Source organism: Mesoplodon bidens, assembly GCF_964165515.1.
Source record: "Mesoplodon bidens genome assembly, chromosome: 1".
In the NCBI taxonomy this organism is placed as follows: Eukaryota; Metazoa; Chordata; class Mammalia; order Artiodactyla; family Ziphiidae; genus Mesoplodon; species Mesoplodon bidens.
In genome coordinates, this window is record NC_138176.1 from 182,944,721 (window position 1) to 182,970,290 (window position 25,570).

General features: G+C 36.9%; 1 protein-coding gene across 1 annotated transcript in view; it reads left to right on the forward strand.

Moving 5' to 3' along the window:
* The window catches only part of USO1 (USO1 vesicle transport factor), a 91,384-nt gene that overhangs the window by 6,067 nt on the left and 59,747 nt on the right, over window positions 1–25,570 (forward strand). Inside the window, exons 2-3 of the mRNA XM_081227838.1 lie at window positions 21,093–21,179; window positions 21,257–21,321. Coding sequence (XP_081083964.1) covers window positions 21,093–21,179; window positions 21,257–21,321 — 152 coding nt within the window. The remainder of the gene's footprint in view (window positions 1–21,092; window positions 21,180–21,256; window positions 21,322–25,570) is intronic.

Genomic DNA, 25,570 nt, shown 5'->3' on the forward strand with positions numbered 1-25,570 from the left:
TAGAAAGTTAGTCACCAAAAAAAAAAAAAAAAGTTAGTCACCTTTAATTTGAAAACTTTGGTAGTGTTAGACGTTGAGATGCTACCATTTGTTATTTGGTAGAGAAGTTTCATTATGATGCCTTGCTTAAAAGGGTGTGCTTTTGGAAAACATAGTTCATTTCTGAGAGAAAGCATGGAGAATAAATGCAGTATATTATGTCAGCTGACTTATTGGTAATTGTAATGGAAATAGATTGTGTTAGGTTTATGCATTTATCTGCAGAGAGACTGTGTTTGACTGTAAAGTTCCTACTTTTTTTTGTTTAGATTGTAATAATTTAGGTCATCTGAAGATAAGTCTGGCTTTTGCTTTTTTTTCTTTTTGGAAAATCTTCTCAGTAGTAGAGTTTGAGTTAAAGCAAATTTCTAGCTCTTTTTTGTATTTGAAAACACTAATTTTTTTATTCCATTAAAACAGTATAAATGAATTGACTGTTGATTAGCATGAATTATTTTAGTCCTATAGTCATGGTTGGGGAAGTTCTCTCCAAAAAAGTTATAACTATGTTTTAAGCTTCATGAGGCAAAGTTATATCAAATAAGTTGGTATTAGGTGCTTGATAAATATTTGTTGAATAAATGATTGAATGGTTGAATTCAATTTTTTTAAATTGACATTCCTGACTTTCATTTTTGCATGTCAGTTAAATAGTTACTGAATACTAAAAAAAATATGGATTTCTATTAGGAATTGTGAGAAAATATTGCAAACTACATTATGTCAGTGTCCTTTAAATGTGGCTCACCAACCTAGTTTTATGCCATCTTCTTTTTTTCCCCTTTTACTTCTCAGGGGTTTTTTAGTTTCACATTCCTCATCTCAGGTTTTTCTTTCCTAGTCACTCCTATTCCCATTGCTTCTTTTTTGGTCTCCTTTGTGTAACTGAATAAAAATAAATGACAGTATTAGTAAGCAAAACAAACAAACATTAAATTTGGATTATAAGGTTGTAATTCTGATTATGCCCAATTTATCAATTATTAATGGAATTTTTTGTTCTTTTCATATTTTTCTTAATAAGTGGAATTGTGAACCTCACATGGCAATTACTGAAAACAAGAGTCCTGAAACATAGTCACCTGCATGAGGTTATACATATTAGTTTACTAATTAGCTTTTTATTTTATTACACAAAATGACAAACAATACTAGTAAAGTTTAAGTCTTCTTTGACTACCATCTCCAATTTCAGTTCTCTTTCCTGAAATAACCACTATTCTTAGTTTGGTATAAATCTTTCCATATCTTTATGAATAATCATGCAGTATAGAATTATATATTTGTATGAGCATATTTGTCTCTGTTTTTCACAAATGATACACTGTTTATAGTGTTCTACAGCTTATCTTTTTCATTGATTGATATTTCTTAGAGATCTTTGCATGTTAAAACATACAGCTACTTTATTAGAAATTATTTAAAATATCAGATTTTTAGTTGCTTTTCTTAATTACACTATATCCTCTTCTAATAGACTATAAAAGCATCTTGATAACAGGATCCATATCTAATTCATCATTGTATTTATCTCTGATTAACTCTAATACCTAGTTAGCATAGTATGAATTAGTTGAAATACTGCTGTCTCTTAAGTTTTTCCTTCTTATCACCCCTTTCTGATCCTTTTAAATAAAGTTAACTCTGGGTCAAATTTTACTCATTCATATTTTTTCTCTTTAGAACTGTTTTTTGTTAATATGTAGTATTCTGTTGTTTAATGCAAGAATCACAAACTCAAATCCCAACAGTGTCAGTTGGGTAACATCATTGTTCAGTGAAGCAGGTCGGGTTAGAGAAGAGAGCAGAGGTCTGGGATGAAACTGGAGCCTGCATATCCTGCCTTGAGAGTGTAGCTAGTGCTCAGCTTCAGCCAGTTGTTGCAGAGAGCCAATTTAATGGCTTTGAATCTGGTCCCACCACATACTAGTTCTGTGAACTTGGACAAGTCACTTCCCCACTGTGCTTCTGTTTCCTTATCTCTAAAATGTGGATAGTAATAGTGCCTATCAATAGGATTTTGGTGAAGATTAAATAACTTAAAAAGTATAAAGAATTTTAGAACATAGCTGGCACATAGTAAGTGCTATACATGCCGTATTTTAACAGTTCTGTAATGCACTTTAGCATTTAAACATCTCTGAAATCAGGTTGCATCTTGTAATTATAATTGGTGGTATTTCTTTTTTCTTGGCAATACATTTAAAAAATGGTAGATCTTATAATCATTGGCTTCTTAAATTGTATGAAATACAGTGTTAGCCACCATTAGCTATCAGGCTGATGTTTTTCAAGAAAAGGTAGAAATCTGGAGTTTTATATGAAGTCTTTTGATTTTGAAATGTTGGCTTAAAAATTATTTTAAACACTGTATAGGCCAAATAGATTTTTTCAGAGGTTTATAGCAAATAACTACATTATTACTAAGTAGGTAAAATTGAGTATTTTTAACATATTCAAAGTTTTGAGTATTAAGTAGCCTTAGAATTTATCTAGTTTATTCTTCCATCTTGTAGATAACGAAACTGACTTAGAAAGCTTGTATTTAAGATACAGTCAATCCTTGTTATTCAGATTCTATATTTGTGAATTCACCTACACGCTAAAATTTGTTTGTAACCCCCAAATTAATACACGCAGCACTTTCACACTGATTTGTAGACAGATGCAGAGTAGCAAAAAATCAGTCACTGATGTATGCATTCCCAACTGAGGTCAAACAAAAAGATATTCTGCGTTCTTGTTTCAACTCTTACACTGTAAACAAGTGTCCCTTTCAAAGTCTGTTTAGTGTCATGTGTTTTGCATTTCTGTGCTTTTAAAAAATTTTTGCTGTTAAAACTGGCCCCAAATGTAGTGCTGAACTGTTGTCTAGTGTTCTGAAGTATTGTATAAGAAAGCTGTGATGTGCCTTGTGGAGAAAATGTGGGTGTTAGATAAGCTTACTCAGGCATGAGTAATAGTGCTGGTAGCTGTGAGTTCAGTGTTAATGAATCAAGGGTATATATTGAATAAGATGTCTTTAAACAGAAGCACACGTTAAACAAGGTTATGTATTGGATCCATTGATGAAAATGTTACCAGAGACTCACAGGAACCTAGCACTGTATTTCCTTTAGGCACAGCAGTTCAGTGTCTGCTAATTAAGTGTTCATGGTGACTATAGAGCATAACTATTATGAATAACAAGAACCAACAGTGTTCAGAAAGTAGATGAACAGTGAGTCAATCAGGTGGTATGTTAGAGCAGGTAATAGAATCAAAGCAAAGTCTAACATATTCTGGAAATTTCTTTAAACGTTTGTGTTATTGAAGCAGTAGTTGAAAACATGCTTATTATAAATAATTCAAATCAGTATATAGTCTAAAGTTGCCCCTTTCTTCTTCCTTTCATGATCTTATTTCCCATTACCAGGAGTAATCTCTAATGAAGTTTGTTGTACATCCTTCCAGAGTGTTTTCTTTGCATTTACCAATATGTTTGTTACACAAATGAGTTTCTTTATGAGTGAAATAGTTATATTCATAGCTATTTGGTTTTTTTAAATTTTAACAGTAGGTATTAGAATTTTTCTATTTACTAATCAATGAACATAGTTTTTTTAGAGAGTTTTTAAAAATGTTTGTAAGTTTCTTTGTTTCAAGCAAATAGACAGAAGTATCTTTTCCTGTTACCAGTATTCTATTCTGTAACCTTACATATCTTGACTGTACTGTTGACCTTTAAACAACACCAACGTTCTGCACAGTAGAAAATCCTCCTGTAATTTAATTTATAGTTGACTCTATATATCCACGGTTCCTCCATGTCCTCATATCCTCGGATTCAACCAACCGAGGATCACATAGTACTGCAGTATTTGCTACTGAAAAAAAACTGAATATAAGTGGACCTGCGTAGTTCATAACTGTTGTTCAAGGGTCAACTGTTTTTATATCTGTTGATTCAGGCAGAAAATCTGGGAAGGTTACTTGTTTGAAGTCTACAGAATGGTCATCTGAAATGTGGTGCCTTGGTAGTATGCTGTGATAATGAGTACTTTGGTAAAAGGCGTAGGGACAAATATTTCTGATTTTTTCCTAAAGTAGACTGGATTAATCTTTTCTGTATTACAACTCATTCTTTTGATCAATAATGGCAGCAAAATGTTAACTGAAAAGGAGCAGGATGGCATTGAAATCTGTGGGATTTAAACTTGTACTTCCTTTCTAACGCTCCCATCATGTAGGTAAGGGTGTTGAGGACTAGGGCAAGAGTCTGTGACCTCAAACAAATAGTAAATTTATAAATTTTGCTTTAAACTACTAAGTGGCCTCCTTGGTCGGATTCTGAGAGAGTGGGTGAGTTGCTAGCAACGAAGTCTCTCACCTCAGGATCCCACGTGGGACATTGAATAAACATATCATTCAACTCTAAAATACTGTCCTTTTTCCTTCTGATGGTAACATCCTCATTCACTCTGCTTCCCTACTTTTCCACTTGCTTCATTTTTGTTACCAATTACCCACACGTCCGCCTATATCCAAATCGTTGCTTAACTTGGGACCTTCTGACCAGCTATGCTGTCCAAAGTAGTACTTTCCACCCAGTCTCTGTCTTATTTCCCTAATCATTTCCCTCAGTGCACTTATTATTTTCTGTATTTATCTTGTTTTTAATTTATTCCGTTGTCTCCTTGCTATTATAATTTCATTTGAGTAGGTACCTTCTGTAATGATTCACTGCTGTTTCTCCAAAATAGAATTTTGCAGGGCCCAGCAAGATATTAAGCACTTTAATAGTATTTCTCAAACTGACTGTGGTGAAGAACCAGTTGGATTGTTTTTTTTCCCCCAATTTCCAATTCATCACAAACCAATACTTTTGTAAAATATAATAAAAATGAATTTATAGGAAAATGAAATGACAATACATACATACTCATGGACATACAATATACAAGCCCAATTTTTTTTCTTTTTATTAAACAACCGTAAAGGTATCCAGTTGTTATAGAAGTTTCTAATGCTTAGTCCCAGTTTCTTTTTTCTTTTTTTTAAAAAAATTATTTATTTATTTTTTTGGCTGCGTTGGGTCTTTGTTGCTGCGCGTGGGCTTTCTCTAGTTGCAGCCAGCGGGGGCTACTCTGTTGCCGTGCACGGGCTTCTCATTGCGGTGGCTTCTGTTGTTGTGGAGCATGGGCTCTAGGCATGTGGGCTTCAGTAGTTGTGGCACATGGGCTCAGTAGTTGTGGCTCTTGGGCTCTAGAGCACAGGCTCAGTATTTGTGGCACACGGGCTTAGTTGCTCCATGGCATGTGGGATGTTCCCGGACCAGGGCTCGAACCCATGTCCCCTGCATTGGCAGGCAGATTCTTAACCACTGTGCCACCAGGGAAGTCCTCTTTTTTCGTTTTTATTGAAGTATAATTGACTTATAATATTATAATAGTTTCAGGTGTACAACATAGTGGTTTGGTATTTTTGTACATTACAAAATGATCACCACTGTAAGTCTACTTACTATCTGTCACCATGCAAAGTTATTACAATATTATTGACTATATTCCCTATGCTGTACATTACATCTGTATGACTTATTTTATAACTGAAAGTTTGTACCTCTTAATCTCCCTCACCTATTTTTCTCATCCCTAACCCCCCTGCTTAGTCCAATTTCTGAACTTACCTTGTCACAAACCACTGCTCTCTGGTTGCACTGACCATGGCCCCGACGAGGGTAGCAGCACTCTAACATTTGTTGAATGAATGAATGAATGAATGAATGAATCACCAACTTCAAGATTATGGCATGGAATTCTTCAGACGCTATTACTCCTTTGACTTTACCAAAACCAGAATATTCTGAGATATAGAAAAGTGATTGCAGATTCATATCAAACTTCAGCTAGCTTATTCAGTGATGCTTTTTGATTCTCTGATTCTTTTTTTTTAAAAGACAAAAGAAACATTTGAATACATGCTTGAGGAAAAGCTGTAGAAGTGTATAAAGTGAAAAGTGAAAGTGCTCCATGAATGGGCATTTACGGTCCTTCTGTTTTGTTTCTTTTTCTATTACAGTGCTGCAGTGGTTGTTCTTGTAATTATGACTGTACATGTGCAATATATTGCCTTAGGACAAATTTCTAGAAGTTGAATTCCAAACAGCAGCTGTTTCAGACATTTTATTCTTTATTCTCAAGCCTCTTAAATTCATTTCTTTCAAATATTCTTTTGTCTTATCTATCTCTTCAGCCCTTCCCCATTGCCACCACCCTAATGCCCTTTTTTTTTTTTACCTATTTCTTGTCTGTTATAATGAGCTGACATATTTTTTCTGTAATCTCTTCCTGCTCCAGTTTTTCCTTATTATCTCAGCCAGATTAATTCTTTAAAAGTGAGTATATTAATTTCTTAAGTACTTATATATAGTGCTGACTTTTTCGTAAATACTTGGTAGCTTCTGAGTATAGCTTTCCCAGAGTAAAGCTCCAACTCCCTTAGAACAAGGGACTACCCTGGCTGGGCAGTTAAGTCTGAGGCTTATGAGGGTCCTTACTGGTCTGTAGTGAAAGTGGAAGCTATTCACAGGAACTACATTACAGTGTTCCCCTATTTACAAAAAAGAAAAAAAATCTTGCAGTCCCTGTAGTTTGCAACAGGTGCTCAGGCTCCCATTTCTCTGCATAAGAGGCAATGTAGGATAGTAGAAAGTGTGTGGGCTTTGAAGTGAGACACCTGTAGCTCAGTTAGAATCTGGACTCTACCACCAAACTGGCAGGGTATTTTGGGGTGCATTGCTTTATCCCTGAACCTTAGTTTCCTCTCCTGTAAAATGAGTTTATTAGTTTAGGTATTGGATCAGCTGCTATAACAGAGGTCTAACCAAGATAAAAGTTTGTTTCTTTGTCCAATAAAAGTCCAAGTAGAAGGCAATCCCTAGGATAGGTTAGTTATGTTCCTCAGGGTGGTCCAGGGGCCCAGGTGCTGCTTTTTATCTTGTTCTGCCATCCCCTAGGTTGGTGCCCTTGTTTGAATTGTTGAAGGTGCTTCATTACCTGCAGGTTCAAGTTCCAGGCTGAGGGAAGAAGAAAGAGGAATGAAGAACAAATAGCTTCCTTTTAAGGACATGACTTGGAAGGTACAAAGAACTCATTGGCCAGAGTGTAGTCACTTTCTATGCCCAGGTGTAAGGAAAGCTCAGAAAGTAGTGTAGGTGGACAACCTTTGTGCCCAGCTAAAGCACAGAGGGTTCTAATAACTAAAAGAAGGAAAGAATGGTTAATGAAGCACAGTCATATTGCATTGTGTTGGTTTTTTAAGTCAGGAATAAATGGAATAATGGTCTTTGAAATCTTCAGTTTCTGAAGAAAAATTAAGTGTACTTGTGCTACAAAATTTTTTCTTGATAAATGTCAACTGAAAAATATAGACCTGTGTTTGGCCTAAAACATGGCTAAGTCTTTGTAAGGTTTGGAACATATGTAATATTTCCCTTTCATTTGGTTTCCATTGTCTGTAAAAGGTTGCAACATAGCACTTTATTATGGAGAGATCACTTATTCAGAAACTTCAACTGTATGGAATGTTATCAGGAGGTAATACGGCTTTCGCATAGTAAAAGGAGAAGTTGCAAAGTCCATGTACTCAATCTTGATTTCAAGCCTGAGTAATTTGGAGTTTTAGACATATTACTATCTAGCCTAATTATCAGATTTCTCACTCAGTAGCAGATTAAAATCTGCAAAATTTGAATGGTCTGTTAGAAACGTATATGATGGAAATGACAACGAAAAGCCTGATAGGATAGAAAATTAATACAAAGGAGTCATAGAAGTTTGGTAATAATAAAGTTTGTTAAACATTTATTGAGCATTTATAGGTGCCAGGTACTCTGCAAAAACTTTTTTTTTTTTTTTTCTTCAGTATGTGGGCCTCTCACTGTTGTGGCCTCTCCCGTTGCAGAGCACAGGCTCTGGACGCGCAGGCTCAACGGCCAAGGCTCACGGGCCCAGCCGCTCCGCGGCATGTGGGATCTTCCCGGACGGGGGCACGAACCCATGTCCCCTGCATCGGCAGGCGGACTCTTAACCACTGTGCCACCAGGGAAGCCCTGCAAAAACTTTTATATTCATTACTTCATTTAACACGTAAGACATCCCTATATCTGATATTGGAGAGGACTTAAGTTTAAATGCTAAGAAAGCTTATAATTATGTTCTTTGTTTAAGAAGACAGGGAAGGTTGTAATTAGTTTTAGATTGGTATCAGAAATCACTAAAATGAAAAGACCATTTTGGTGCCTGACAGAAAGTATCTGAAATAGCTTAATTATGGTTCTGGATAAATAAGTTGTTCTTATATTCATTTTTGACTCTTATTGGTTTGCAGTTTGGTAATTGCCTTAAGTCACTAGAGAGAAAGTTCCAATTAAAATCCCCAATCGAGTGTGTCAACTATATCTCAATAAAACTGTAAGAAAAAAAATACATACATAAATAAATAATATAATAAAATCCCCAATCGGGAAGAATATGTACTTGCCACTAAAACCCAAGTTTAATAGATAAAAAGCACATTTATAGTCCTTTTTTGGCCGCATCACGTGGCTTGCAGGATCTCAGTTCCCTGACCAGGGACTGAACCCAGGCCACGTCAGTGAAAGCCCAGAATCCCAACCACTAGGCCACCAGGGGACTCCCAGCATGTTTATAGTCTTAAAAATAGTCTTGATACATATTTACCCAAACTCAGGAATAAATGGATTTTATTTCTATAATTGTAAGTACTACACTTTAAAATAGTGATTAATTTTTAAGTTCCATTTTGCAACCTTCTAAAAAACACTAGTGGTTTGCTTATTAATCAGAGTCAATTGAAGCAGAAACATATAATTTGAAGTCATTAGAAATCTGTTTTTAGCTAACAGTTTAATCTTATGTAATCCTTTTTCCCCCCACATTATTTTAGATTGATCAGCATTCCCAGAAATAAGAAGCATTTAAAATGATTGTAGGGAATTCCCTGGTGGTCCTGTGGTTAGGACTCAGCACTTTCACTTCCAAGGGCCCAGGTTCAATCCCTGGTTGGGGAACTAAGATCCCACAAGCCACATGGTGTGGCCAAAAAAATAATAATAATAAAATAAAATTAATTTAAAAGGAAAGCTTTCATATTGTAGAAATTTCATTTGCTATATTATTTTAATAGAACAAGTATATATATGTATGTGCATAATATAAAAATTGTTCATAGATATACAAAATTTATAAACTCATATTAGACCAATTTTCTTATTTGGACTATAAAATGCTATTTTCTACATTAAAATATGTATAGACAATTATAAAGTAAGAAATCATTTTCTATGCCTGGCATTCCTTCCTCATACTGTCTGATGAACTACTCATCCTTTAATTCTTGATTCAAGAGTGTCATCCTTAATATACCATTCTTAAAACAGTATCTGTCTTAGTCTATTTGGGCTGCTGTAACAAAAATACAGTAGATTTGTTGGTTTAAGCAACAAACATATATTTCTCATAGTTCTGGAGGCTGGGAAGTCCAAAATCAAGGTGCTGGCAGATCCTTTGTCTAGTGAGGGCCTGCTTCCTGGTTCATATACTGCCATCTTCTCCAGTATCTTCACGTGGCAGAAGGCATGAAGGAGCTCTTTGGGGTCTCTTATATAAGGGCACTAATCCCATTCATGAGGGCTCCACCCTCCCACCCTAATCACCTTCCAAAGGCCCCTACCTCCTAATACCATCATGCTGGGGGTTAGGATTTCAACACATGCATTTTGCAGGGAAGTAAACATAGCAGTTTCACTTTCAGATAGAATTCAATACTTTTTCTTTTGTGCACCTGCTTTATAAGCATATGCTTATATAACTTTAATTTGTTAGTGTAGTTTATTTACACAACTGTCTTCCTGTGCAAGCTCTTTGTGGCCAGAGACCATATCTTATTTTGGTTAGCACAAGAACAAATACATACATGCTCAGTGTGTATTTATTGACTGAGTAATGACTGTGCATTCTAGTCTAAAAAAAAATGGACTTTATAGGCAGTAGGGAGCCATTGAGGATATTTTTAATATGTTAGTTTATTTTTATCAATTAAGAGCAGATTTCATATTATTTTGATCAGCAGAGTAAAGACAGCATCTTTTAAAGACGAGTTCAGTCAGTCATGAAAATATCCTAGAAATTCCAATAAAACATAAACCAGTTCACTTTATTTCATTATTACTCTTTTCTGCTTATAAAGGTAATACTAGTTCATTATCAAAATTCAAACATCAGAAATAATGTAGAAAATGAACATTTCCAGCAACCCACTAAAAGACAGTATGGTACATAGTCTTAATTTTTTCTATACATGTTCAGATAGTATTTTTTTTCCTTTTAAAAATTATTTATTTCTATGTTCCTAACTTTCACTCTAGCAGTAGAATCACATTAATAATTCTTTTTTTTAAATTTTTATTAGAGTATAGTTGATTTAAAATGTTGCATTAGTTTCTGCTGTACAGCAGAGTTAATCAGTTATACATATACATATATCCACTCTTTTTAGATTCTTTTCCCATATAGGTCATTACAGAGCATTGAGAAGAGTTCCCTGTGCTATACAGTAGGTCCTTGTTAGTTATCTATTTTATATATAGTAGTGTGTATATGTCAATCCCAATCTCCCGATTTATCCCTCTCCCTTCTTTCCCGCCCCCTGGTAACCATAAGTTTGTTTTCTACATCTGTGACTTTATTTCTGTTTTGTAAACAAGTTCATTTGTATCATTTTTTTTAATTGCACATATAAGCAATATCATATGATATTTGTCTTTGTCTGACTTACTTCACTCAGTATGACAATCTCTAGGTCCATCCGTGTTGCTGCGAATGACATTATTTCATTCTTTTTTATGGCTGAATAATATTCCATTATATATATCTATGTACCACATTTCTTTATCCATTCCTCTGTTGATGGACATTTAGGTTGCTTCCATGTCTTGACTATTGTAAATAGTGCTGTAGTGAACACTGGGGTGCATGTATCTTTTCAAATTATAGTTTTCTCTGGATATATGCCCAGGAGTGGGATTGCTGAGTCATATGGTAGCTCTATTTTTAGTTTTTTAAGGAACTTCCATACTGTTCTCCATAATGGTTGGACCAATTTACATTCCCACCAACAGTGTAGGAGGATTTCCTTTTCTCCACACTCTCTCCAGCATTTATTGTTTCTAGATTTTTTTGATGATGGCCATTCTGACTGGTGTCAGGTGATACCTCATTGTAGTTTTGATTTGCATTTCTCTAGTAATTAGTGATGTTGAGCTTTTCATGTGCTTTTTGGGCATCTCAATGTCTTCTTTGGAGAAATGTCTATTTAGATCTTCTGCCCATTTTTTGATTTGGGGTTGTTTTGTTTTGTTTGCTGTTGAGCTGTATGAGCTGTTTGTATATTTTAAAGATTAATTTCTTGTCGGTCGCTCTGTTTGTAAATACTTTCTCCCATTCTGTGGGTTGTCTTTTCATTCAGTTTATGGTTTCCTTTGCTGTGCAGAAGCTTTTAAGTTTAATTAGTTTATTTTCATATTTTCATTGTTTATTTTTCTTTTCATTGCTCTAGGAGGTGGATCAAAAAAAGATCTTGCTGCAATTTATGTCAGAGTGTCTGCCTATGTTTTCCTCTAAGAATTTTATAGTATTCACATAGTTTATTAATGGTATAGTTTTAAACCAAAATGAGCTCATGCTAAATATACTATTAACTGTTTTCTTTTTTCAATTAATGTATCTTGGACATCTTTTCATGTCAGTGCATATGGATCTGCTTTACTCATTTGATTAATTGCATAGTGTATGTGTACTATATGTTAGTTAACTGTTTTCTGATTGGTGGATGAACCTTTAGATTCCATACCCCCCTTCTTTTTTTCCCCAATAAATAGCATAAATTTATTGCTTACAGTTCTGGAGTCTGGAAGTCTGAGATCAGGGTGCCAGCATGGTTTGGTAAGGGACCTCATCAGTGTTACAGACTTCTTATTTATTATATCCTTATGTGATGGAAGCTAGATTTATTTTTTAGCTGTTAAAGCTATTGCTACAAAGAATATTCTAGTATGTAACATTGTGTATTTGTGGGCATTTTGTCTTCTTTGTTTTTGGCTGCGTTGGGTCTTCTTTGCTGCGTGCAGACTTTCTCTAGTTGCAGCAAGTGGGTGCCACTCTTCGTTGAGGTGCGCGGACTTCTCATTGCAGTGGCTTCTCTTGTTGCAGAGCATAGGCTCTAGGCGCACAGGCTTCAGTAGTTGTGGTGCATGGGCTCAGTAGTTGTGACTCACGGACTTAGTTGTTCTGCGGCATGTGGGAATCTTCCCGAACCAGGGCTTGAACCATGTCCCCTGCATTGGCAGGCAGATTCTTAACCATGCGCCACCAGGGAAGCCCCCTGTGGGCATGTGTTTAAAGGGTAAGTTCCTAGAAATAAGAATGCCCGGTGGAAAGGGTATGAACTTTTTAAGTTGTAATAGTTTTTGCCAAATTGACACTTTTTTAGGTTACTTTCCATCTGATAGAATATAAGCCAGTTCATTAATCGATGTCTTTCTCTATCCTGTATAGTTCTGTTTTTAAAATCATTTTATTGAAGTATAAAGAAAAGTACACGTCATATACATACACCTCATAACCTGAACACACCTATGTATCCAGCACCCGGATCAAGGAACAGGACATTACCAGCACCCTAGAAGTCCCTTTTGTGCTTCCACTCACTGCCCACCCCCATGAACAACCACCATCCTAACTTCTTTTTTTTGTGTGTGGTACACGGGCCTCTCACTGTTGTGGCCTCTCCCGTTGCGGAGCACAGGCTCTGGACACGCAGGCTCAGCGACCATGGCTGACGGGCCCAGCCACTCTGCGACATGTTGGATCTTCCCGGACCGGGGCACGAACCCGTGTCCCCTGCATCAGCAGGCGGACTCCCAACCACTGCGGCACCAGGGAAGCCCATCCTAACTTCTGATAGCTTAGATTAGTTTTGCTTGGTTTTCTGAGTTATAAAAAATGGAATCAGGGCTTCCCTGGTGGCGCGGTGGTTGAAAGTCCACCTGCCGATGCAGGGGACACGGGTTTGTGCCCCGGTCCAGGAAGATACCACATGCCGCGGAGCAGCTGGGCCCGTGAGCCATGGCTGCTGGGCCTGTGCGTCCGGAGCCTGTGCTCCGCAACGGGAGAGGCCACAACAGTGAGAAGCCCGCGTACCGCAAAAAAAAAAAAAGGAATCATATAGTATTAATATATGGTAGTATTATTTTAATTTTTGTGAGACTCATAGATGAAAAATAACATCATTGCTATTTTAACTTATATTGAATATTTATTTCATAATGCTGAAATTATTAGCTTTGTGTATATCTAAAAGCCTTTTAAAAAATTAACAAGGCTCAGGACTTCCCTGGCAGTCCAGTGGTTAAGACTCCATGCTTCCAATACAGGGGGCGTGGGTTTGATCCCTGGTCCAGGAAATGAGATCCCACAGTGCCTCACAGCACGCCCCCCCCCACAAAATAATTAACAAGGCTTAAATGTTAGCATGTTAGAACACAAAATAAAAGATAGAAAGTGAAAACAAAGCAAACCCCCAAACTCTAGGATTATGATCATCTCCCTCCAATATTCCTAAAGCTAAGTGTCTCCCCCAGATTAAATAGCCACCTTCAACAGATAATGATTAAAGAGCTTTTGGACATGGAAGTTTGTATTCTGACACAAGTCTCTCTGTACACCAACCAAAGATGGAGCTGATCCTAAAATTCAAGCATTGCAGGGTACAGGGATGAAGTACTCTAAGCAAGATGGGAATCTCAGATTTAGAACCACTGCTTGAGGTCTAGGGCTAGGAAAAAGCAGGAAATGCCTTCCTATTTTCTAGGTAGCTCTAAACTACCTAGAAAAAAAATTATCAAAAGATGTACAAGACCCGAGAAGCAGGAAGAACTACAATCCTGCAGCCTGTGGAACAAAAACCACATTCACAGAAAGATAGACAAGATGAAAAGTCAGAAGACTATGTACCAGATGAAGGAACAAGATAAAACCCCAGAAAAACAACTAAATGAAGTGGAGATAGGCATCCTTCCAGAAAAAGAATTCAGAATAATGATAGTGAAGATGATCCAGGACTTCGGAAAAAGAATGGAGGCAAAGATCGAGAAGATGCAAGAAATGTTTAACAAAGACCTAGAAGAATTAAAGAACAAACACCAAGAATAATTAAAAAACAAACAAACAGAGATGGACAATACAATAACTGAAATCAAAAATACACTAGAAGGGGGCTTCCCTGGTGGCACAGTGCTTGAGAGTCCACCTGCCAATACAGGGGACACGGGTTCGAGCCCCGGTCTGGGAAGATCCCACATGCCGCGGAGCGGCTGGGCCCGTGAGCCATGGCCGCTGCACGTCCAGAGCCTGTGCTCCACAAGGGGAGAGGCCACAACAGTGAGAGGCCCACGTACCGCAAAAAACAAAACAAAACAAAAAACAAAAAAAACCCAAAAAATACACTAGAAGGAATCAATAGCAGAATAACTGAGGCAGAAGAAAGGATAAGTGACCTGGAAGACATAATGGTGGAATTCACTGCTGCGGAACAGAATAAAGAAAAAAGAATGACAAGAAATGAAGACAGCCTAAGAGACCTCTGGGACAGCATTAAACACAACAGCATTCGCATTATACGGGTCCCAGAAGGAGAAGAGAGAGAGAAAGGACCCGAGAAAATATTTGAAGAGATTATATGCAAAAACTTTCCTAACGTGGAAAAGGAAATAGTCACCCAAGTCCAAGAAGTGCAGAGAGTCCCATACAGGATAAACCCAAGGAGAAACATGCCAAGACACATAGTAATCAAATTGGCAAAAATTAAAGACAAAGAAAAATTATTGAAAGCAGCAAGGGAAAAATGACAAATAACATACAAGGGAACTCCCATAAGGTTAACAGCTGATTTCTCAGCAGAAACTCTACAAGGCAAAAGGGAGTGGCATGATATTCTTAAAGTGATGAAAGGGAAGCACCTACAATCAAGATTACTCTACCTGGCAAGGATCTCATTGAGATTCGATGGAGAAATCAAAATATTTACAGAGAAGCAAAAGCTAAGGTAATTCAGCACCACCAAACCAGCTCTACAACAAATGCTAAAGGAACTTCTCTAAGTGGGAAGCACAAGAGAAGAAAAGGACCTACAAAAACAAACCCAAAACAATTAAGAAAAGGGTCATAGGAACATACATATCGATGCTTACCTTAAACGTGAGAGGGTTATTTGCTCCAACCAAAAGACACAGGCTTGCTGAATGGATACAAAAACAAGACCCATATATATGCTGTCTACAAGAGACCCACTTCAGACCTAGGGACACATACACACTGAAAGTGAGGGGATGGAAAAAGATATTCCATGCAAATGGAAATCAAAAGAAAGCTGGAGTAACAATACTCATATCAGATAAAATAGACTTTAAAATAAAGAATGTTACAAGAGACAGGGAAGGACACTACATAATGATCAAGGGAACAATCCAAGAAGAAGATATAACAATTATAGATATATATGCACCCAACGTAGGAGCACCTCAACATGTAAGGCAACTACTAACAGCTCTAAAAGAGGAAATTGACAGTAACACAATAATAGTGGGGAACTTTAACACCTCAGTTACACCAATGGACAGATCATCCAAAATGAAAACAAATAAGGAAACAGAAGCTTTGAATGACACAATAGACCAGATAGATTTAATTGATATATATAGGACATTCCATCCAAAAACAGCAGATTACACTTTCTTCTCAAGTGCGCATGGAACATTCTTCAGGATAGGTCACATCTTGGGTCAAAAATCAAGCCTCAGTAAATTTAAGAAAATTGAAATCATACCAAGCATCTTTTCTGACCACAACGCTATGAGGTTAGAAATGAATTACAGGGAAAAAAACATAAATAACACAAACACATGGAGGCTAAACAATATGTTACTAAATAACCAAGAGATCACTGAAGCAATCAAAGAGGAAATGAAAAAATACCTAGAGACAAATGACAATGAAAACATGACAATCCAAAACGAATGGGATGCAGCAAAAGTAGTTGTAAGAGGAAAGTTTATAGCTATACAAGCCTACCTTAAGAAACAAGAAAAATCTCAAATAAACCATCTAACCTTACCCCTAAAGGAACTAGAGAAAGAAGAACAAAGAAAACCCAAAGTTAGCAGAAGGAAAGAAGTCATCAAGATCAGAGCAGAAATAAATGAAATAGAAACAAAGAAAACAATTGGAGAGGAAGGAAAACTCCCAAACTCATTCTATGAAGCCACCATCACCCTGATACCAACACCAGACAAAGATACTACAAAAAAAGAAAATTAGGGACCAATATCCCTGATGAATATAGATACAAAAATCCTCAACAAATTACTAGCAAACAAAATCCAACAACACGTTAAAAGGATCATACACCATGATCAAGTGGGATTTATCCCAGGGATGCAAGGATTCTTTGATATACGCAAGTCAATCAGTGTGATACACCATATTAACAAATTGAAGAATAAAAACCATATGATCATCTCAATAGATGCAGAGAAAGCTTTCAACAAAATTCAACACCAATTTTTGATAAAAACTCTACAGAACATGGGCATAGAGGGAACACACCTCAACATAATAAAGGCCATATATGACAAACCCACAGCAAACATCATTCTCAATGGTGAAAATCTGCAAGCATTTCCTCTAAGATCAGGAACAAGACAAGGATGTCCCCTCACCACTATTATTCAACATAGTTGGAAGTCCTAGCCATGGGAATCAGAGTAGAAAAAGAAATAAAAGGAATACAAATTGGAAAAGAAGTAAAACTGTCACTATTTGCAGATGACATGATACTATACATAGAGGATCCTAAAAATGCCACCAGAAAATGACTAGAACTAATCAATGAATTTGGTAAAGTTTCAGGATACAAAATTAGTGCACAGAAATCTCTTGCATTCCTATACACTAATGATGAAAAATCTGAAAGAGAAATTAGGAAACACTCCCATTTACCATTGCAACAAAAAGAATAAAATACCTAGGAATAAACCTACCTAAGGAGACAAAAGACCTGTATGCAGAAAATTATAAGACACTGATGAAAAAAATTAAAGATGATACCAACAGATTGAGAGATATGTCATATTCTTGGATTGGAAGAATCAATATTGTGAAAATGACTCTACTACCCAAAGCCATCTACAGATTCAATGCAATCCCTATCAAATTACCAATGGCATTTTTTACGGAACTAGAAGAAAACATCTTAAGATTTGTATGGAGATGCAAAAGACTCTGAATGGCCAAAGCCGTCTTGAGGGAAAAAAACGGAGCTGGAGGAATCAGGCTCCCTGACTTCAGACTATACTACAAAGCTACAGTAATCAAGACAATATGGTCCTGGCACAAAAACATAAACATTGATCAATGGAACAAGATAGAGAGCCCAGAGATAAACCCACGCACCTATGGTCAACTAATCTATGACAAAGGAGGCAAGGATATACAAGGGAGAAAAGACAGTCTCTTCAGCAAGTGGTGCTGGGAAAACTGGACAGCTACATGTAAAAGAATGCAATTAGAACACTCCCTAACACCATACACAAAAATATACTCAAAATGGATTCGAGACCTAAGTGTAAGACTGGACACTATAAAACTCTTAGAGGAAAACATAGGAAGAACACTCTATGACATAAGTCACAGCAAGATCTTTTTTGATCCACCTTCTAGAGTAATGGAAATAAAAACAAAAATAAACAAATGGGACCCGATGAAACTTCAAAGCTTTTGCACAGCAAAGGAAACCATAAACAAGACGAAAAGACAACCCTCAGAATGGGAGAAAATATTTGCAAATGAAGCAACGGACAAAGGATTAATCTCCAAAATATGTAAACAGCTCATGCAGGTCAATATTAAAGAAACAAACAATCCTATCCAAAAATGGGCAGAAGACCTAAATAGACATTTCTCCAAAGAAGACATACCGATGGCCAAGAAGCACATGAAAAGCTGCTCAACCTCACTAATTATTAGAGAAACACAAATCAAAACTACAATGAGGCGGTTTCCCTTGTGGCGCCGATGCAGGGGACGCTGGTTCGTGCCCCGGTCCGGGAAGATCACACGTGCTGTGGAGCTGCTGGGCCCGTGAGCCATGGCCGCTGAGCCTGTGCGTTCGGAGCCTGTGCTTCGCAATGTGAGAGGCCACAGCAGTGAGAGGCCCACGTACCGCAAAAAATAAAAAATAAAAAAAAAAATAAAAACTACAATGAGGTATCACCTCACACCAGTTAGAATGGGCATCATCAGAAAATCTATAAACAACAAATCCTGGAGAGGGTGTGGAGAAAAGGGAACCCTCTTGCACTGTTGGTGGGAATGTAAATTGATACAGCCACTATGGAGAACAGTATGGTGGTTCCTTAAAAAACTAAAAATAAAATTACCATATGATCCAGCAATCCCACTACTGGGCATATACCCAGAGAACCATAATTCAAAAAGACACATGCACCCCAATGTTCACTGCAGCACTATTTACAGTAGCCAGGTCATGGAAGCAACCTAAATGCCCATTCGCAGATGAATGGATAAAGAAGTTGTGCTGCATATATACAATGGAATATTACTCAGCCATAAAAAGGAACAAAATTGGGTCATTTGTTGAGACGTGGATGGATCTAGAGACTCATACAGAGTGAAGTAAATAAGAAAGAGAAAAACAAATATCGTCTGTTAATGCATGTATGTGGAACCTAGAAAAATGGTACAGATGAACTGGTTTGCAGGGCAGATGTTGAGACACAGATGTGGAGAACAAACGTATGGACACCAAGGGGGGAAAGCCGTGGGGGGGATGGGGATGGTGGTGTGCTGAATTGGGCAATTGGGATTGACATGTATACACTGATGTGTATAAAATGAGTAATAAGAGCCTGCTGTGTAAAAAAAATAAATAAAATTAAATTTAAAATTTTTAAAAAAATAAAAATTAGGAAAAAAAAGATGTACAGGACCCAAGTAGAAGAAATTATACTCATACTCAGGAAAACTCTTTTTGGCCTGAGAAATTCTTTTAAGCTGAGAGTTCTGAGATTTATCTCTTCTCAGGAGACATTTATGTAGTTTTTTTCATGGTAAAAAAAAAATTGTAGTAGAAAAACTATCAACCAATTATTTAATAAAGAAAGCTTTATTATTTTCATTTTGGAAAGTCAATATAATTACTATGAAGTAAATACAATTTAAGGTAGGAATAATTTCAAAATGTGAGTAGGTAGAATGAATTAAATCAAAACGTAAAGCTAAGCTTGGTTGACATACTGCATTTGCAGTATGAAGAAATGCAAATCAGCATAGTAAAGACTTCTAGAAATCCTGCAGTGCAGAAACATATTTAATTTTGTATAACCTTGTGTTTCCCACTGGTTCTGTGATCATAGGAAGTGTGTTGATATCTTCTGGGACACCGGAAGTCTATAGAACATAATTTAGAAAACACTATATGTATTTAAGCCATTAATTTCAATACATAGGATGCAAAAGTTTGTGCTATGCCAAACTCATATTTATAGAATCTTACTAAGAACTGTCATTAAGGAATAAATAATAATAAAATAGTAACAAACTGTTAGAGCTATAAAGGACCTGAGTATAGTGGTTTTAAAAACTTTTTTATCAGATGTTTTCCAAGTATTTTCATCTATTCTGTGGCTTATCTAGTCATTCTCTTAACACTGTCTTTTGAAGAACAGGAGTGATGAAGTCCAAACTACCATGTTTTTCTTTTATCAGTTATACTCTTAGTATGTGTCTGAGAAAACTTTGCCTACTTTAAAGTCACGAGGATTTTCTCCAGTGCTTTCTTCTAGAAGTTTTTATAGTTTTAAATTTCCAAATTCTTTTTTTTTTTTTTTTTTTTTTTTTTTTCTTTTTGCGGTATGCGGGCCTCTCACCGTTGTGGCCTCTCCCGTTGCGGAGCACAGGCTCCGGACGCGCAGGCCTAGCGGCCATGGCTCACGGGCCCAGCCGCTCCGCGGCATATGGGATCCTCCCAGACCGGGGCACGAACCCGTATCCCCTGCATCGGCAGGCGGACTCTCAACCACTGCGCCACCAGGGAGGCCCTCCAAATTCTTTTTTAATGCAATTTTACATACACACACAGTTTGGTACTTTTGCTACAGGGGACTCACAATTTACATATAGTTTTACCACTTGCTCTTTTTCCCCCACTATTTATTAAATCACAGTATTTTCATGTCAGTACAGTTAATTTTTTGAGTAGCTGCATAGTATCCAACTGAAGAATGTACCACAATTTTATTTAGTTTTTCTTCTCTTGATAGACACTTGTTTCCAATTTTTTCCTATTGTAAATAATGCTCCAAGGTTTATTTTAAAGTTCAGTTCAAATTTTAATTCCTGCAAATTTATTAAAATCTTGGAACATTTCACCCTTCTAGATTTTGAGGCACACTTTAAATTTTTGATAAACAGTTCTGACTTTTCTCATTCAAATATATAGTGGAAACATTAGGGTGAAATTATGATGTAAACAATCATTATTTTAATTTTTTATTAAGTTCCCATCATATACCATAACGCTAATGGATTATGCAACCCTCTTGGTTCAAACAGCTGAAATAGGTATGTTTAGAAAGCTCTGGTTCTACTAATTTCTCTTAATTCCTCAATTTATATGACTTACTTTATTTGACTTCTCTTACACCACTTACATTTTTCAAGTCTCTGTGAAAAATCTATTTGATCTCTGTAACAAGATTATAATACTACCTAGTTATTTCGATTTGTGAAAAGACTATTTCCATGACATCCCATTTATTGATTTTTTTTTCCAAATGGTATAAATTTTGGGGAAAATTTCATGTTTCTTTTTTGTTCTTTTTATTCTATTAATGCTATTTCATTTTTCCCTGACAGATTCAAAAGCTTTGTGATAGAGTAGCTTCATCTACTTTACTGGATGATCGAAGAAATGCTGTGCGTGCTCTTAAATCATTATCTAAGGTCTGTAACACTTTATCAGTTATTAAGTTTATTAAGTTGGATACTAGTTACTTAAATAACATTTTTCTTTTGTGCAGAAATATCGCTTGGAAGTGGGTATTCAAGCTATGGAACATCTTATCCATGTTTTACAAACAGATCGGTATGTCTCTATTTAATGATTTTTCTCCCTAATTTTTCTTGAAATTTTAATTAATTTGTGTTAGAGTCACTATTCCAGAAATGATTGACATGTTAAGGCTATTAAGTTTTTACTTTCAGTTGTCATTTCAATAAACAGTTATTGGATACTAGGTGCAAACCACTGTGCTAATTAAGCATCAGGACAGACATCATCTCAACCTTCAAGGATTGAAAGTTTTCCATTATATAAAAATGTAATGAAGTTACTGCTAAATAAAGGCTTAAAATTTGGAGTTTGAATTGACCAAATGAATGTGTTGATTTTCATTCAGATATACTATAATGTACTGTTCTATAATATAATATGAATATTATGGTATATCAGTTATCCAGACTTCCTTTTTGGGGGGAGAGAAATAAACTGTACGAATAGAATGATGTCTTAAGGGAAAAATCACTCAGCGTAGTTTTTGCTCTTTCCATTTCTCTTTAAGAGAGTATCTGCATCTTTAAGAGAGTATCTGCATCTTTGGTTTTAATTAACAACTATACATGAATAACTTTCAAATCTTACCCCTAGTTAATAAATATATCCTAAAGCTTTAGCTGTTCAACAGACTTTTCTACCATATCAAGAGCTCTCAGAGGTATCTTAAATTATAAATGTTCAAAAGTTAATTTGTCTCTAGTTGTCCTACTCCTATTCCACACATCCCCCCTACCCACCCAATCCACTTCAACTGCCTTTTGACCCAAGTTCATCCCAGTTAGCACCTTTCCATTAAAACAGGAAACTGGAGGATTTGTGCTGAACTTATCCCTCTCCTTAACGCGTTATGCCCATCCAGACAAAAAAAAAGCTGGAATCTGTGAATTTTCTTGATTTCCATTGTTGGTCTTAGTTCTGGCTCTTAATATTAATCACTTAAGCCATTTTCATAGCCGCTGTATTCGTTATCTATTGCTGCATAACATTACCTCAAAACTTACTGGCTCAAAATAACAAATATTGGGCTTCCCTGGTGGCACAGTGGTTGAGAGTCCGCCTGCCGATGCAGGGGACACGGGTTCATGCCCCGGTCCAGGAGGATCCCACGTGCCGCTGAGCGGCTGGGCCCGGGAGCCATGGCTGCTGAGCCTGCGTGTCCGGAGCCTGTGCTCCGCAATGGGAGAGGCCACAGCAGTGAGAGGCCCGCGTACTGCAAAAAAATAAATAAATAAATAAAAAATAAAAAATAAATAACAAATATTAATGTCACAGTTTCTCTGGATCAGGAATTCAGAAGTGGCTTAGCTAGGTGGTCTGGCTCAGGGTTGCATGCAAGATGTCAGCCAGGAGTACAGTCATCTGAAGGCTTGACTGGGGCTGGAGTATCTGATTCCAAGATGGCTCACTCACACTGCTGTTGGCAAGAGGCCTCAGTACCTCACCTTGTTGCTCTCTCTGTAGGGCTCCTTGAGCATCCCTATGATATGGGAACTGGCTTCTCACAGAGCAGGTGATCCTAGAGAGAGAACAAAGCCACAATGCCTTGTAGGACTTAGTCTCAGAAGTCACATATCATCAATCCCATCACATTTTATTTTATTAGAAGCAAGTTAATAAATATAGCCTACACTTAAAAAGAGGAGAATTAGGGTCCACCTTTTGAAATGAGCTGTATCAAAGAGGTTTTTTTGACATATTTTAAAACCACCACGGGCTTCCCTGGTGGCGCAGTGGTTAAGAATCTGCCTGCCAATGCAGGGGACACGGGTTCGAGCCCTGGTCTGGGTGGATCCCACATGCCGTGGAGCAACTAGGCCCGTGAGCCACAACTACTGAGCCTGCGCGTCTGGAGCCTGTGCTCCACAACAAGAGAGGCCGCGATAGTGAGACGCTTGTGCCCCGCGATGAAGAGAGGCCCCCGCTCGCAGCAACAAGAGAAAGCCCTTGCACAGAAACGAAGACCCAACACAGCCAAAAATAAATTAAAAACAAACAAACAAACAAAAAAACACCACTACCTCAAACTGTATTCTTTGCCTCTGATCTCTTTGTCCTTCCATTCATTTCAAGAATTTCATTTCATTTACATTTCTGTCTGAAATGTAAATCTTCTATCACTCACCTATTTAATGTATTTCACAGCTCCATGCAGTGTGAAGCCCAAGTTCCTCAAACAAAGCAAAGCATATAAGCTTTTTAAAGATCAAGATGCTGCTTGTCTAACCTCATAACCCCTTTTTAAATTATATTTCAGCAATGCCCAGCTGCTTGTTCATACCAATTAGAACCTTTTCTATCCTCCTCAGTGTGACCCACATTGGCTACCTTTCAAAGCCAACTAATTCTAATGTATTTGAATAAATCCACTGGATATGTCAGGACTGTCTGTTTTATTAACACCAGAATGGGCAACTGCAGTACGCAGAGTAATGGTTCCCCCAAAGATATTTATATTCTGTCAGCACAACCTATGAATGTTACCTTAGATGGCAAAGGGACTTCGAAGATATGATTAGGTTATGGATTTTGAGATAGGGGAGATTATGTTGGGTTATCCAGGTGGGCCCAGTATAATCCTGAGGCTTCTTAAAAGTAGAAGAGGAATGCAGAAGAGGAGGTCAGAATGAGGTGATATGAGAAGACCTCAACCTGTCTTCGCTGGCTTTAAAGACGAAAGGAGGCCTCTAGAACTGGAAAAGGCAAGGAAATGGATTCTCCCCTTAAAGCCATCAGAAAGGAAGGCAGCCCTGCTGAGACCTTGATTTTAGTCCGTTGAGACCCATTTCAGACCTCTGACTTCCAGAACAGTAAGGTACTATATTTGTATTGTATAAGCCACTAAGTTTGTGGTAATTTATTACAGCATCAGTAGAAAACTAATAAAATAACCCAAGTTAGTTACCTGCTTTAAACAATATTCCAAGTTATGAGAAAATGGGCCTTAGGTCAAAAAAACTTCAGTGTGATTATTATACGTACATATAATTTTTCTTTTTTATTTCATGTGTCTTTATGTATACATTTTCTCACTGAGTCTTATAAATTTGGTAATGAAACGACTAACATCTTGATATGGAAAACAGAATCTACCTCTGTGTATAAAGTGGCCCTTATTGTCATTTTTAGCGCACAGTAGAAAATAAATGTGTAGATACTCTTGATATAAAGGTTAAGAAATATATTTTTTAAAACATTTATAACACATTTACTATGTGCCAGGCACCATGTTTAGAAATAGGGTGTTCCATATAGCCTGGTGAATGTGTGAACTAATAATTGATCATGTTAGAGGCTGATGGGTGTTTTATTATGACCCTTAGGCAACAAACAAAGCCAAACTTCTCTGAGCCTTCTTGTGTTTCATTCCTTCTCTTGTGCTAAATTCCCTTTCCATTTGCTTCCAATACTTATCTTCTGTTCTCAAAATGTTCTGTGAGTGTTTTCTTATCTTCATTGATTGCAAAGGCCTGTGTTCTGCAGCCATCTCTTTCCACTTCTCATCTTCATTACTCTTTTATGCTTCTGCTCTTGGCCTAACTAACACTCTCAGAATCCTTCAACTGAATCCCCTTCACGCCTGGCTACATCACAGAGAGTTGTGTTCCCTTTCTTGGCCTGGCTTGAAACTCTCCATCTGTCCATGGGTCTGCTTCTCTTATAGCCATCTTGAGGAGAGACTGCTCATTCTCCCAAGTCCCACACTCAGGGCCTGAAAGTTGTCTGATGGAAACTGTTTCCAAACCATGACACCTCAGTAGTTTTTTGTTGTTTTTTTTTAAGTGTACATTTCAGTGGCTTTAGTATATTCACAAAGTTGTGCAACTATCACCGCTATCTAATTCCAGCACATTTTCATCACTTCAAAAGAAATCCAGTATACATTAGTTGTCATTGCCTATTCCCTCCTCCCCCCAGTACCTAGCAGCCACCAATCTCCTTGTGTCTATATAAATTTGACTGTTTTGGACATTTCATATAAATGGAATCATACAATGTGTGGCTTTTGTGTCTGGCTTCTTTCACTTAGCTTAATATTTCAAGGTCCATCAGTGTTATAACATGTATTAGTATTTCATCCCTTTTTTGTCTGAATAATCCATTATATGGATATACCATATTTGTTTATCCATTCTTCTGTTGACAGACATTTGGGATATTTCCGTTTATTGGCTGTTATGAATAATGCTATTATGAACATTTGTGTACTAGTTTTTGTGTGAACATATGTTTTACACAAAGAAATGCAATTGTTGGGTCATGTGGTTTAACTTTTTAAGAA